This window comes from Oryctolagus cuniculus, chromosome 16, assembly GCF_051225735.1.
Source record: "Oryctolagus cuniculus isolate XC-2025 breed Fujian yellow rabbit chromosome 16, ASM5122573v1, whole genome shotgun sequence".
Classification (NCBI taxonomy): domain Eukaryota; kingdom Metazoa; phylum Chordata; class Mammalia; order Lagomorpha; family Leporidae; genus Oryctolagus; species Oryctolagus cuniculus.
Genome location: NC_142882.1, coordinates 18311084 through 18325517, shown reverse-complemented (window position 1 = coordinate 18325517; position 14434 = coordinate 18311084). Strand labels below are relative to the sequence as shown.

The following is a 14434-nucleotide window of genomic DNA, read 5'->3' as shown; positions in this document are numbered from 1 at the left end:
GATTCATCAATCCTACAACAGGCACGCCCCTGTCACCCACGAGGGAGACTCGGATGGAGTTCCCAGCTCTTGGCTTCTGCCTGGCCCAGCCCTGGCTGCTGCAGGTATCTGGGAAGTGAATCAGCAGATGGAAGACCTCTGTAATAATAATTTTTTTTTTTTTTGGCATTCCTCTCGGGGGTATGGTGACCCTCCCGTAGAGTTGAAGCCATCTCTAGCTGACTTACAAGACTTGATACAATGTAAGTGCTCTGTAGTTGTTACACTGTATTGTTACTAGAATACCCACAAGGAAGAATCCTCTATTTGTTCAATACAGATACAATCTTTCCCTCCAAACTTGCAGCTGGGCAGGAAGAGAAACGACCCTGCCACCAGGGTCATAGCCTCCCCTCTATGAGTTCCACTCGAGTTCTTGTCATTGTCCCCGCCTGGGCAGACCAGGCTTGTTTGCACGGTGGCATGAGCATTACCACATCGTATCCTTTATTTCCATTTATTTTTAAATTTGTACTTATTTGAAAGGCAGAGAGACAGAAACAGGGAAAGAGAGAGAGGGAGAGAGAGATCTTCCATTTGCTGGGTCACTCCCCAAATGCCTGCATGAGCCGGGGCTGAGCCAGTTCAGAGCCAGGAGTCGGGAACTCCATCTGGGGCTCCTGCGTGGGTGGCAGGGGGCCCAGGGACTCTGGCCATCACTGCCGCCTCCCAGGGCGTGCACCTGCAGGAAGCTGGAGTCAGGAGTGCATGCCTGATACAGGGTGCAGGCAGCCCATGTGGTGTCTGGATGCTGCGCCAAGTGCCCGCCCATCCACATTTTTATAAAAAATTGTGCAAAATGAGGAAATGCATGTGCTGAGAAGAGTGATAAGAAGGGAAGCCTGGGGCCGGCGCTGTGGCGTAGTGGGTAAAGTCGCCACTTGCGGTGCCGTCATCCCATATGGGCGCCGGTTCGAGACCTGGCTGCTCCACTTTCAATCCAGCTCTCTGCTGTGGCCTGGGAAAGCAATGTAAGATGGTCCAAGTCCTTGGGCCCCTGCACCCATGTGGGAGACCCGGAAGAAGCACCTGGCTCCTGGCTCCAGATTGGTGCAGCTCCGGCCGCTGCTGCCATTTGGGGAGTGAACCAGCGGATGGAAGACCTCTCTCTCTCTGCCTCTGCCTCTCTGTAACTCTGCCTTTCAAATAAATCTTAGAAGGAGAAGAAGAGAAGAAGAAAAAGGGAAGCCTGTGGCACGTTAGTATAATTGAGTCAAAGATGCAACTCATGAGAGCCATTCATTCATGAATTTGTCAGACAGGCCCCTAGTCCCTGCTGTACACCAGGCCTGGTGCTGGGTGCATCCCCACATTGGACACCATTTCTGCTCTTCTGCAGCTCATGGTCTTGATGGAAAAGAGAAACAGGAAGGTGATATCACAAATAATTTTTAAAAATAACTGAGAGATCCATGAGAAAGCAGCACACAGGGGGACGTGATCCTGGAAGGCTTCCTGAAGGAGGTGCCCTTGAGCTACAACTGTAACACCTGGAAGTGCTGCAGGTGCTTTAACTGTGTATCTCACTTAATCCTCACAGCCAGCCTCAGAAGCCGGAGGTAATATTGCCAATGGGAAAAGAGGTTTAAGAGCCCACTCCAAGTCACTGCAAAGGATAGAGAGAAGTAACCCAGGTGACAAAGGAAAAAGCCGTATGGCTGCAGGTCACGTTGTGTGTGGATCAGCCTGACGCAGCCCATCTTAAGTGGGACACTCCCACGTGGGACCCAAGCCCTCGAGCTGCCTCCCAGGACGTGTGTTAGCAGGAAGCTGGGATTGGGAGCGGAGCTGGGACTGAAACCCAGGCACTGTGATATGGGACGCCCTAAACTTATCTTTTAATTCCATGCTCTTCACGCACTTTGGGAGCCCATTTGTTGATGGAATTTATCCTGGTGCGTACATAGGAAGAAGTCTGCAGACACAGCCCAAATGCGTGCATTTCTGCAGGTGCCCCTCCTCAGCACCGTCATTTCCCATAGTTCACATTTCTGGAACAACTGAGTTGCTTTTGCAATAAGCATCTACCATTTTACAATCAGAAAACACAGACCCAAAGAGCTAAATGCAATTATTTAAAAAAAAATCACAGGTATAAAACCCTGGAAATAGATCTTTGACAACGGCACCTAGGAGGTGAGAATTAACACAGGGTTTGATGGGGTGGGTGGTGCCTATGGAATGGACGTTATAGCCCAGAAAATCTTTTGTGCAGGTTTGAGAAGTCAGCTCCCAGTGCAGGCTCGGGTTCTGCGCAAAAGTTGAGTAACCTGTTTGGGGGCTCTGCTCAAGTGAACTTGGCCAGTAAGGAATTTGCTGTCAGCTGAAATAAATACCAGGATGGTACAGGAGGTAGGTCGGTCACTCGCTGGGTGCCAGGTTCTCTGTGCGGTGTGCCCTGGTACCCTGGGCCTTAAGTGTCCTTTGTCCCTGTTGTGGCTGGAGCAGCTCAGTGTCTGGGTGTGAATAGCTTTGTCCCTGCCCCTTTTTAAAAGGTTTTATTTATTGGGGCCAGCACTGTGGTGTAGAAGGTTAAGCCTCTGCCTGCAGTGCCGGCATCCTATATGGGTGCTGGTTTGAGTCCTAGCTGTTCCACTTCCAATCCAGCTCCCTTGGAAAGCAGGAAAAAAAAAAAAAAACCCTCAGGTCCTTGGGCCCCTGCATCCACCTGGGAGACCTGGAAGAAGCTCCTGGCTCCTGACTTCAGCCTGGCCCAGCTCTGGTCATTGCAGCCATTTGGAGAGTGAATGAGTAGATGGAAGATCTTGCTCTGTCTCTGTATCTCTGCCTTTCAAATTCAATAAATAAATAAATATTTGAGGTGGGGGTGGGAATCTTCCATTTGCTCCCCAAATGGCCACAACAGCTGAAACTGGGCTGGTCCAAAGCCAGGAGCTTCTTCCAGGTCTCCCACATGAGTGCAGGGGGCCAAGCACGTGGGCCATCTTCCAGTGCTTTCCCAGGTGCGTTAGCTGGGTGCTGGGTCAGAAGTGGAGCAGCTGGGACTCGAACTAGAGCCCCACCCCCACCCCCAGCAAGAGGTGACCTCTCAGCAGACCCCACACAGGGAAGGGTTCAGTCCAGGCAGATATGGGGGGAGGGTGCATTGGCAGAGGGACAGTGTGTGCAAAGGTCCTGAGGCAGCAATGCATTTGGTTGTTGTCAGGACACAGAGGTGGCCCGTGTGGTTGGGATACAGGAAGAGAGGAAGAAGAGATGCAAGCCAGGTTAGGGCAGCCTGGTGGGGGGAGGAGCCCCCTCACACTTGGAGCAGGAACAGACGTCTGGAGTTGGGTGTGAGATTCCATGTCCTTTATTTGGGGTTAAGCCCAGTGGCCCAGACCTCCTTGGAGACACATCACCGAGAGCGTCACCAAGGACAGCCGAGGCCTCTCGGTCTCAGGACTGGCAGCCGTGGGTGGTCAAATATTCGGAGAATTCCTCCAGCTCGCCCAGCAGTTTTCTCCTCCTCACGTCCCCGTCTGCCGGCCAAAGCATGAGGAATGTATCCTTGCCCAGGACGTAGGTGTAACTGAGCATGGGAGAGAGGAAGAGTGAGGAGGGCCTGGCGGCCCTGGGAGCTTGGGGGCCTCCCCGTCTTGCCCCTCTGCCCTCCTCGTCCTCCAGCCCCCATCCCGCACTACTGGGATAAAGCCCTGCCTCAGGCTCTTTACTCCTCTCTGTTGGAAAACTGAAATTCTCAGTAGGAATCCCTGGAGTTGTGCAGTGCACAACCTGCACCTCCACACAGGGCAGCCCCGAAACTCCCTGCTGACAAGTCCAGCAGAGCTGCGGGCTGGGCTGGGGAAGGGGAGAACACCCAGGTCTGAGCCCAGGGTGGCCAGAGCCCTGCTACGCACTCAGATTTGACTTTCCATAAGTCTGATGTTTGGCCCATGACCAAGTACGACTCCTGTTCTTGCAAATCCAGGGAGTCGTGGCAGGTGGCGTGGGAGACAAATTTCTTCAGGGTATTGGGGATGACAGGGTCAGTGCCTGGAAGAGACCCCGGGGCAGGTGAGGGGGTGTGCACAGGCCCGAGACCCCCCAGGGTAGGACTCCACACTGCCCCCTGTCGCCCGGCACATACCACTCTTGATGACGGCTTGCAGCCGCATGTTGTAGTACACGTAGGGGGTGGTGGCCGAGGCCTCCACACCTTCCAGCTTTATCTTGTACACTGGGGAAGGCAGAGGGCAGGAGGGCGTGGGGTTGGCACCTGACCAGCAGGGAGGGATCTCCTGGCCGTCGCGCCCACACTCACCGAAGTCCACGCCAGCCTCGCATGCCGCCTCCTGTAGCTCTTCCTTGCTCAGCCGGCTGCTGTCGGTCCTCAGGGCCGTGCACTGTCCTGGGGTGGAGGTCGGGGGGCAGGCCACTGCTCTGACTGCTCGTGGGGAAGGGGCAGCCTTCCCTGCGCCCCCACCCCCACCGGCAACCCTGGGTCTGAGTGTAGACCAGAATGCGGCCAGAAGGTGGAGGGGGGCGCCTGGACCCCCGGCCACCCTCGGCCCGGACCTCACCCTCGGCACATCTGCAGACGTCTTTGTGGCAGATCTTCCGCAGGGACGAGCGCTCCGTGGGCAGGTTGTAGAAAGCGCTGCACCTGTGGGCTGCGGGGGGGCCAGGCTGGCCGGAAGTCTCCGCCCACTCCAGGTCCCGTCCCTGCCCTTGGCCCTGGAAACTCCGTCCCATTGGGCCGTCCCCTCCGGACCGGCTCCTCTTCCTGGCCCTGCCCCCTGCAAGCCTCACGTTGCCAATCTCTCTGAAAGCTCCGCCCCCTTGACACCATTCCCTTCTCGCTCTACCCCATTCCCCCACCCCCACCCTTTCGTTTCTGCCCAATCAGGGTCTTGACCACTCCCACTTGGCAGCAGGAAGACCACGCCCCTTATAACCACTCGTGGGCTGGCCTCTCTTGGCAACGCCCCAGTCCTCTTCCACGCCCCGCCCCCGCCCTGCCGCGCCCCGCCCTCGCTGGACACCTGTCTCCCCCAGCCCCCTGCTCACAGGGCTCGTAGTAGTCGTACACGGTGACCATGGCGGCCTGCAGGAAGTCGGCTTGCAGCATCTGGTGGATGCGGAAGCCCAGCACCGTGTTTTCCTGGTGGGAGAGCTGGGGGAGGGGATTTCTCTCTGAGCCGACCAGGGCGCACTGACCTCGTGGCACTGGCCACAGGGCCTTGGCCAAGACTACTGGTGGTGACCTCTGACCAGGCGAGATTGCCAACACACATCCAGATCAGAGGAGCCGACCTCAGAGGACGCGGTTCAAGTGCAAACAAGGCGCGGGGGCCGGGGGCCAGAAGTGGATCCTCCGGCCACTGGGCTGCCCACTGGCCTTCCGCGGAGGGCGCCGGGCCTCCCTCACCTTCTCCAGGTACAGGACAACGGAGCTGTCGCTGGAGCTTGTCTTGGTCTCGTATTGGAAGGCGTACGGCTCCACGTTGTTGGTCAGCTGGGGCACAGGGGGCGATTGGGGCTGGTGGAGACCCTCCAAGGCCCCCGGCCCCTCAGGGGCAGCATCTCCCACAGCTCCCAACCTCTGTCCGATCAGCCCCACTGAGCCTGCCTCAGACCGTGCAGGGCGTCCTCGGGAAGTGACCATGGCCATGGACCATGGGGCATTACCCCAAGGGGCTAGCGCTGGGTAGATGGCCCCTGCACCCACGCAGGGACGGGGAGACGCAGCCAGCAGCAGGCAGATGGGGTCTGTGTTACCTGTTTGAGGTCTTCCTGGTTGGGGTAGAAGCCGGTGAGCAGGGACACCTCCATGATGGTCATGGTGGCGTCTTGAGCGCCCAGGTACCTGGGGATTTCACAGCACCAGTCTCGCTCCCTTCCTCCACGCTCCCCTCTGCCGGCCTGTCGGGCCCTCTCCCAGACCTCCCGGCCTCCGCCCTGCCCCTGACCATATGGGGCCTCTTCCACTTCACCCCCTCGCACCCCGCCTCCATCTGATTGCTCTGAAGCCCCGGTCCCTCTCCTGCCACTGGACCTTTGCACAGGCTGTTTCCCAGCCAGGAGTCCTCGCTTCTCCCTTTCCGTCCTGCGATGCTCCTCATTTTTTTTTTTTAAATTAAGACTTTAGAGGCCGGTACTGTGGCATAGCTGGTAAAGCTGCCACCTGCAGTGCCAGCATCCCATGTGGGCACCAGTTCAAGTCCTGGCTGCTCTACTTCTGATCCAGCTCCTTGCTGATGACACGGGAAAGCAGTAGAAGATGACCCGAGTGCTTGGGCCCCTGCACCTGCTTGGGAGGCCCAGAAGAAGCTCTTGGCTCTGGATCGGCTCAGCTCTAGCCTTTGCAGCCACTTGGGGAGTGAACCAGCAGATGGGAGACCACTCTCTCTCAGTCTCTCTCTCTCTCTATATGTAACTCTACCTCTCAAATAAATATGTTTTTTAAAGAAAGTTGCTATTTCATTTCATGTCTAGTGGTTCCTTGGCTACTGTCTGTCTCCCCTAGCAGACGGCAAGCTTCCCCAGGGCAGGGAGTCTGCCTTGCTTGTGGCTGTGCCTGGAGCATCCACAACAGAGCTGGGCACACAGCAGGTGCTCATTACAAGTTTATATCTGGGGCAGACCTGAACAAGGGAGGTTGGGGTCAGGGCGAGACTGAGGTGTGTGGAGGAGATGAGAACCAGGCGGTGTACAGGGCGTACAACCAGCTCGGGACACCTGGGTCACGGCACAGGCAGGCTGGCCGTGGTAGGCAGAGCCCAGATGCCACAGCAGGAGTTTGGACCCTGAAGTTTTATGTTGTTGGCACTGAGAGAGTGGCAACTCAACCCAGTTATGGTGTCTCAGCGTGGGGGCTTTGGGAAGTGAGGAGATGGGATCGGATCCTCGGCATGGAGTCCCCACGTTTGAATCCTGCTGGCTTCAAATGGAGACAGACAGGCAGGTGCACTTTCGTCTCTTGCCACATGATGTCCTGCAGCCTGGAACTCTGCCAGCCAGCAAAAAGGCCACAGCCAGAGGCCAAACCATGGAGGGTCCACCCGACCCCTCTGACTCTGAACCTCCAGACAAGCTGGTAACACCCTGGGGCCCGTGGAGAAGGCAGGATGGAGACAGAACGGAGGACAAGCAGGGGGAGGCAGGGTGGAGATGCTGGCCTGACGGGTTCCCATTCTCCGTGCAGCACACGGGAGGGCAGCTATGGAACAGGGGTCCAGGAGGTGGGGCTGCCCTCCCACCCAGCCCTCAGGACACCAGCCCTGACCTTGTTTCCATTCGGAGCCGGAAGGTCTCCTCTCCCTTTTTATTTGCTGTAGACAAAAAGTAGGAGGTTAGTGGCTGGGTAGCCTGGTGGTTACAATCATGGACTTAAAAATTATTCATTTACTTGAAAGGCAGAGAGATAAAGAGAGAGGGAGAGAGGGAGAGAGGGAGGGAGGGAGGAAGGGTGAGGGAGGGAGGAAGGGAAAGAGAGAGAGAGAGAGAGAGAGAGAGAGAGAGGTCTTCCATCTGCTGGTTCACTCCCCAGATGGCCACAATGGCTAGGGCTGGGCCAGGCCAAATCCAGGAGACTGGAACTCCATCTGGGTCTCCCACATGGGTGTCAGGGACCCAAGTATTTGAGCCATCACCTGCTTCCTTGCCAGGGGCATTAACAAGAAACTGAATTGGAAGTGGAGCAGCTGGGACTTGAACCAGCACTTTGACACGGGATGCCAACATTGCATGAAGCGGCTTAACCCACTGCACCATGTCAGCCTCTTTAGTTCGATTTTCCACAAACTTTCTGAAGCACCTTCCTATATTGTTATTTGTATATCATTGACCCCTCCCCTCATGTCCAGGAGCAGCAGGGATAGTTTTTTTTTTTTTTAATTTATTTATTTATTTGAAAGACAGAGATGGGGGGGAGGCAGAGAGAGAGAGAGAGAGAGAGAGAGAGAGAGAGAGAGAGAGAAAGAGACAGAGAGAGTCTTCCATCTGCTGGTTCACTCCCCAAATTGCTGCACTGGCCAGAGCTGGGCTGATCCAAAGCCAGGAACCAGGAGCCTCTTCTGGGTCTCCCACGCGGGTGCAGGGGCCCAAGCACTTGGGCCATCTTCTACTGCTCTCCCAGGCCACAGCAGAGAGCTGGATGGGAAAGTGGAGCAGCCAGGACTTGAACCGGTGCCCATATGGGATGCCGGCACTGCAGGGGGGTGGCTTTACCCGCTATTCCACAGCACTGGCCCCAGGATAGGTTTTTTTTTTTTTGTTCATGCCAGTGTTCCCAGGTCAAGAAATGGCCTTGCAGGCAGTAAATGTTTACTAAACATATGCTGATTGACCGAATAAAGCAATAAATGTGTTTAGTGAATGACTGTTTAAATGAAATAAAGAAACCCTCAGCTCAATAGGCTAATCCTCCGCCTGCAGTGCCGGCACCCCGGGTTCTAGTCCCAGTCGGGGCGCCAGATTCTGTCCTGGTTGCCCCTCTTCCAGTCCAGCTCTCTGCTGTGGCCCGGGAGTGCAGTGGAGGATGGCCCAAATGCTTGGGCCCTGCACCCCATGGGAGACCAGGAGAAGCACCTGGCTCCTGCCTTCGTATCAGTGCAGTGTGCTGGCCACAGCGGCCATTGGGGGATGACCCAATGGAAAAGGAAGACCTTTCTCTCTGTCTCTCTCTCTCACTGTTCACTACCTTAAATAAAAAAAAAAAAAAAAAAAGAAACCCTCAATTCTGCTCCTGACTCCAGCTCCCTGCTAATGCAGACCCTGGGAGGCAGCAGGTGACAGCTCAGGTACTTGGGTCCCTGCCACCCATGTGGGAGACCTGGGTGGAGTTACTGGCTCCTGGCTTCAGTCTGGCCCTGTCTTGGCTGTTGCAGGCACATGGGGGAGTGACCCAGAGGATGCAAGATCTCTGCCATTCAAATAAACAAGATAAGTGACAACATTAACCAAAAAATATGGAGACGGTGCACCGTGGGTCCAAGCTCACCTTCTGGGGTGCTGTGGAGAGTCACGTTCAGGTGGTACCTGGTGCAGGGGCTCTCCCAGGACTCTGGGGACTTGTAGTACGTGGTGAGGATCTAACAGGGCAAGAAAGCGTGGTGTCAAAGCCCATCCCCTCTCCTCCCTTTCCTCCTCCGCTCAGATCTCTGGCCATGTGGGGGATCTACTGCCAAGCTGTGTTCTTGGTGCCTCAGGGGCGGGGGCAGCACCGTCTCTAGGATCCAGCCGTGTGGGGCAGAACCTTCTGCAGTGATAGAAGTGAAAACTGGCCCTCAGCAGACGCCAAGCCTGTTGGTGCCTGGGTCGTGGACTCCCCCAGCCTCCAGAACTTTGTGAGAAATGCATGCGTGTTGGTTCTAAGTCCCCCAGCACGTGGTGTTTTGTTGTGGACGGAGAGAGTGAAGATTCCCGACCTACCGAGATGGTGCCTGTTCCGTGGCCGCTGGCTGTGATCACGAGGTCGTCCTGGCTGAAGAACTGGAGGGAAGGGAGAGAAGGGTCTGAGGGCGGAGGGAGCAGTTAGAGGTGGTCAGGTGCCACGTGGGCTGGGAGACAGGGACGCCCGAGTGCTGGGAGCCTGGTTCTTTCCCCAGCTTGGAGCTGGTGGGTCATTCATTCCCCAGGGGAATGATCCTGCTTTTCCTTCTTCGTTGAGTGTTGGTGGTGTCTACACTGGCACGGATCTGCCAGATCTGTGAGCTCAGTCTTAGCATCACATGCTTCTCTTGAATCTGCCCAACTTGTGGGCGGCCCCGTGGATGCCTCCCCTGGACTGTCTGCATCCACTCTTGCCTTACTCGTTATATGCTCCTTACATCGCTCAGAGTGAGAGTTTAAAAGTCACAGTCAGCCATATCACCCTTGCTTGAACCCCACTGTCTGTAGAATCAATTCCTGAAAGCTTGCCGTGGCCTCCAAGTGCTCACTGCTGAGCCGTGCCATCCCCTCGACTGGGCTCTATTCAGGCATCTTCCCTTCAAACCATGTCTGTGCCTGCCTCGGGGTCTCCACTGTTTCCTTTTTCCTACACAAGGAACACTCTTTCCCTATCTGTGCTCCCAGGATCTCAAAAACGCCCATTCCTCTTTGATGGAACACATGTGTGACTTAGCCAAGTTATTTGACTTCTCCGTTTCTCCTTCCCCCATTTGTAAACCCAGGTCAATAACAGCACCCACTTCATAGCGTCGTTTTAAGGAATAGTTCAACATATATACGAATCATGCCTAGTGCCATATTGTAACTATTATGAATACATGAAATAAATGAATGCTTCCCTGTGCCAGACCCTCCACTTGGGGTAAAAGCTACCATCCCCACCGAGCTTGACAAAACCTCGCCTTACATAGTTCCCCCATCACGTCCCTGCCCTCGCCTCCCTTCATCCCTTTCAGACTCCCTGGCCTCCTTGCCATGCTCCTGCCTTGAGGCCTTTGCCCCGATGGTTCCTCTGCCTAGATACCCACGAACCTGGCACCTTAAGGTCTTTGCTCAGCTGGTTCCTCCTCGGTGAGATCTTCCTAGCTTACTTTGTCTAAAATTGTAAGTCACCGATGCCCCCAATTCCCCTCGCACTCACTTTTCCACAGCACATGCCACAGTTGAACACACTAAATGGTCTCTTTCTCACATCTCTTCACTCTGTCTCCCCTACTAAAATATAAACTTTGAGAGGCAGGAATTGTGCTGAGTGGTAAAACTGCTGGTTGGGGTGCCTGCATCCCACATCAAGAAGCTGAGTTCAGTTCTTGGCTCTGGGTCTTGACTCCAGTTCCCCACTAATACAGACCCAGGAAGTAGCAGTGATGGCTCAAGTAATTGGGTTTCTGCCAATCACATGGAGGACCTGGACTGAGTTCCTGGCTCCTGGCTTTGCCCACCCCCCGTCCATAGCAGGCATTTGGGGGAGTGGATCAACAGTTTGGGTTGTTTGCTGAAGTAAAATAACAAAATTTAAGAATTCCAGGAGCCAGTGCAGTGGCGTAGAGAGTAAACCCGCTGCTTGCAGTGCCAACATTCCCTATAGGCACTGGTTAGAGTCCCTGCTACTCCACTCCTGATCCAGCTCTCTGCTGTGGCCTGAGAAAGCAGCAGGTGATGGCCCAAGTCCTTGGGCCCCTGCACTCACTTGGGAGACCTGGAGGAAGCTCCTGGATCCTGGCTTTGGATCAGCACAACTCTGGCTATTGAGGCCATCTGGGGAGTGACCCAGCAGAGGAAAACACCTCTCTCTCTCTCTCTCTCTCTCTCTCTCTCTCTGTAACTCTGCCTTTCAAATACATAACTAAATCTTTTTTTAAAAAAGAATTCTATAGAGGCAGAATCTCTGTGGTAAATGATTAAAGCTTGATACCCCTTCCATACAGTTATGTCAGGAAGATTACTCCCCAAACCCAAGTAATTCTTCCCTTTCACATTTATTTATCTTTTCCTATGTTCAGAATGCTTTGAATAGATATATATATATACATATGTATATATATGTATAATATATATACATATATATATAGTCACATATCTTTATTGTCCTGCTCAGGAACCCCTTACAAAGGGACCCATGGAGCAGAGGAGGTGGGCAGCACAGGGCCCTTTGACAACTTGAGAAAACAGACTCTCTTACTGATGTGCAACCCATATTTTGGGTCTAAGGGATGCCACCGCTGTATAGAATATATCTGGTATCTTAATTTCTTCCTAAGTTGTAGAGGTCTTTGATAGTGTACACCAATGCTTAGGAGACGGATTGGCTCATAGTAGATGATTCGGAAATGCTTATGGAATAGATGAATGACTACATTGACTATATAGCCAGATCTCCAATGGTTATGAAATCAACTAAGGAGGAAGACTGGCAGGGGCATGGCCTCACTCCCACTGCCACCTCTGCACAGACTTCCTGTCTGCCCCTACCTTTGCCGATCGCTGCTGGTAGGCATTGTTATGATTGATGAGCCAGTTGACATGCACAGCTCTCTTGGGGACACTGATCTGGACATCCAGATTCTGTTCTCCCTCGAAGGGCACGTTTTTGCGGAAGGAGGTCAAGGCTTCGATGGCCACCACCGTCGTCTGGGTGTTGGGATGTCGGTGCCACAGATCAGCACCACAGACAGCGCCCAGGCCCACAGTCAGCACCGCGGACAGCTCCTTCCGGTTCTCCCCTTGCACCGGCACCTCTGCAGTCGCCCCCAACCCCCACCTCCCAGGGGCCCCATCACCTGGGTGGACTTGAAGCCTCCTCCTAGCTCCCGCTTCTCCAGTAGCCAGTTGGCGATGGCATGTGTCTCATTGAATCGACCCAACTGCAGCTTCTGCATCAGCGCGTAGGCTGTGGCCTCAATGGTATACAGGGAGTCCTCGTCCGGCTCACCCACGGGCCAGTAGGTTTTGTCTAGAAGTGGGATGCCCACCTGGTCACCCCAAGCCAGGCCCATCCACCTCACTTTGCCTTCTCTTTGCATCATCTGAACCCTCCTCTCTCCTCTGCTGCTCTGTTGAGTGCCTACTTTACAGGAAGTCCCTTGCCGAGGAAATGAATGGCTGTCAGGTTTTTAGAACCACCTAGGAGATGGGACTCTAACTTTTTTGATATGGGGAAACTGAGGTTCAAAGCAGGTCTTCCGAGGACTGGCACTGTGGCACAGGAAGTTAAGCAGCCACCTGCAAAGCCAGCATGCCATGTGAGCACTGGCTCGAGTCCTGGTGGCCCCACTTCTGATCCAGCTTCCTGCTAAGGCACCTGGGAAAGCAGCTGAGGATGGCTCAAGTGCTTAGGCTTCTGCCACCCACGTGGGAGACCTGGATGGAGTTGCCAGCTCCTGGCTTTCTCTGCCCAGCCCTGGCCGCTGCTGCCATTTGTGGAGCGAAACAGCAGATGGAAAATCTCTCCCTGTCTCTCCCCTTCTTTAACTGCAATCAATCAAACAATAAATCTTTAAAAAAAAAAACCAACTCCTCCAATCCATTTGCAGCAAGTTCTCTAACTTCACACCCCTTGACTTGGGAGCAGGCAGGATATAGACCTGTGGGGCTGACAGAGGATTTGCCACAGGAGGTAGGTCCCTCTCGGTAACCCATGGTTTGTGATCCCCAGGCATTCTTTTCCACTTGAAGGTGTTTGGTTGCATCATTCCCTTTGCCTGGAATGCTTTGGTCCTCCACACAGGTGTGTCTTTTCATCATCCACCCCAGCCCTCCAACCTGGACTCTGTTCTTGCCATAACTCTGGCACCCCTAGTATGTTGTAATGCCAGTGCTTATCTCAATCATATATTGACCTGATTGTCTTCTGCTGCCTGCCCTGGGGAATGGTGGACCCCTGAGGGCAGGGACCGCATCATTCTTGCTCACAATGACCTCTCAGGATCTGAGTTCGAGAATGGGTTCGCCCTTTGTGGGCACTCCAGAAATAAGTGATGAGCTGCAGATGGCTGGGTTTGAGGTCATTCCCTTACCTGCTGCCCCTTCCCCACAGTCTCCACAGTGACTGTAGTTGGCAAAGCTGTCCAGGCGGTCATTGGCTTTGGGGCTGTTGGCCAGGGCTAGTGCGTAGGAGACTATGGCTATGGCAAAGGTCGTCTGGATGGTGGGGAGCTTTGTCTCCAGGAAGTTACTGGCTCGCTTGATGCTGGCATCCAAATTCTGGAGGGTCAGAGGGAGGAGGCCAGAAGGAGATAATCAGAGGAACCAGCTCTGGACATTAGGAGGGAGGGCTTCAGAGGGAAAGGAGGGTGGGTGGGAGAGCTCCCTGGGGGCAGGGAGCCTCCTGCACATCCCATGTCCCCCGCCGGAGTCCTACCTGCATGGTTGGACTGCACAGTTCTTGGCCCGAGTGCAGGGCTATCAGGACGAGGGCTGTGAGGGATATGTCTGCCTCGGAGCCTTTGTAGCCACCCTGTGGGTGACAGCAACACCTGCAATCCTCTGAGAATCTTGGAGAATGCCTTCCCCTACCTTTCCTGCCTGACTTTGCTTGTTTAAAAAAAGATTTATTTACTTTGAAAGGTAGAGTGTCAGAGAGACAGGAAGACAGACAGATGATGATGATAGATAGATAGATAGATAGATAGATAGACAGACAGATAGATAAAGTAGTGAAGGCCTGTCTGCTGGTTCTCTCTGCAAATGGCTTCAACAACTGGCACTGAGTTAGGCTGAAGCCAGGAGCCTGGAGCTCCATCCAGGTCTCCCACATGGGTGGCAGGGGCCCAGGCACTTCAGCAGGGAGCTAGGTCAGAAGTCAAACAGTCAAGACTTGAACTGGTGCTCCGATGTGAGTCGCTGGTGTCACACTGTGGACCACTGTGCCACATGGAGCATCTGCCCTACTAACTAAAGCAAACAGCCCTGACTCCAAGCTCCTTGTGCCATCTCAGAGCATGCTCGTGATGGCCCCATTCTACTGATAAGAAAACTGAGGGTCAGGGGCAATGTCACC

The 14434-nt window shown here is 54.4% G+C and overlaps 1 protein-coding gene across 2 annotated transcripts; it reads right to left on the bottom strand.

The window, feature by feature from the left end:
• Positions 1–3336: 3336 nt before the first annotated feature.
• LOC149121567 (complement C3-like) lies at positions 3337–13899 on the bottom strand. 2 transcript variants are annotated; one of them, XM_089316409.1, is made up of 15 exons: positions 13796–13899; positions 13452–13638; positions 12216–12388; positions 11908–12066; positions 9415–9474; positions 8984–9074; positions 7268–7313; positions 5761–5848; positions 5411–5497; positions 5050–5155; positions 4563–4652; positions 4304–4390; positions 4130–4219; positions 3900–4035; positions 3337–3571 (listed from the first exon to the last, which is right to left on the bottom strand). In XM_089316409.1, the coding sequence occupies exons 1-15, from the start codon at positions 13799–13801 to the stop codon at positions 3439–3441; spliced, it is 1539 nt and encodes a 512-aa protein (XP_089172535.1). In that variant the 5' UTR covers positions 13802–13899; the 3' UTR covers positions 3337–3438. The 2 variants fall into 2 exon arrangements, with proteins under 2 accessions (XP_089172535.1, XP_089172536.1); XM_089316410.1 differs by lacking the exons at positions 3900–4035; positions 4130–4219.
• Between the last annotated feature and the right edge of the window lie 535 nt (positions 13900–14434).

Bases quoted from the DNA above. Each gene is read 5' to 3' on its own strand.
- LOC149121567 (XM_089316409.1), bottom strand. The intron at 12,067-12,215 runs GTGATGGGGCCC...CCCAACACCCAG, and splicing joins GAGGCTTCAAGTCCACCCAG to ACGACGGTGGTGGCCATCGA. The intron at 4,220-4,303 runs GTGAGTGTGGGC...TGCCTTCCCCAG, and splicing joins CGAGGCTGGCGTGGACTTCG to TGTACAAGATAAAGCTGGAA.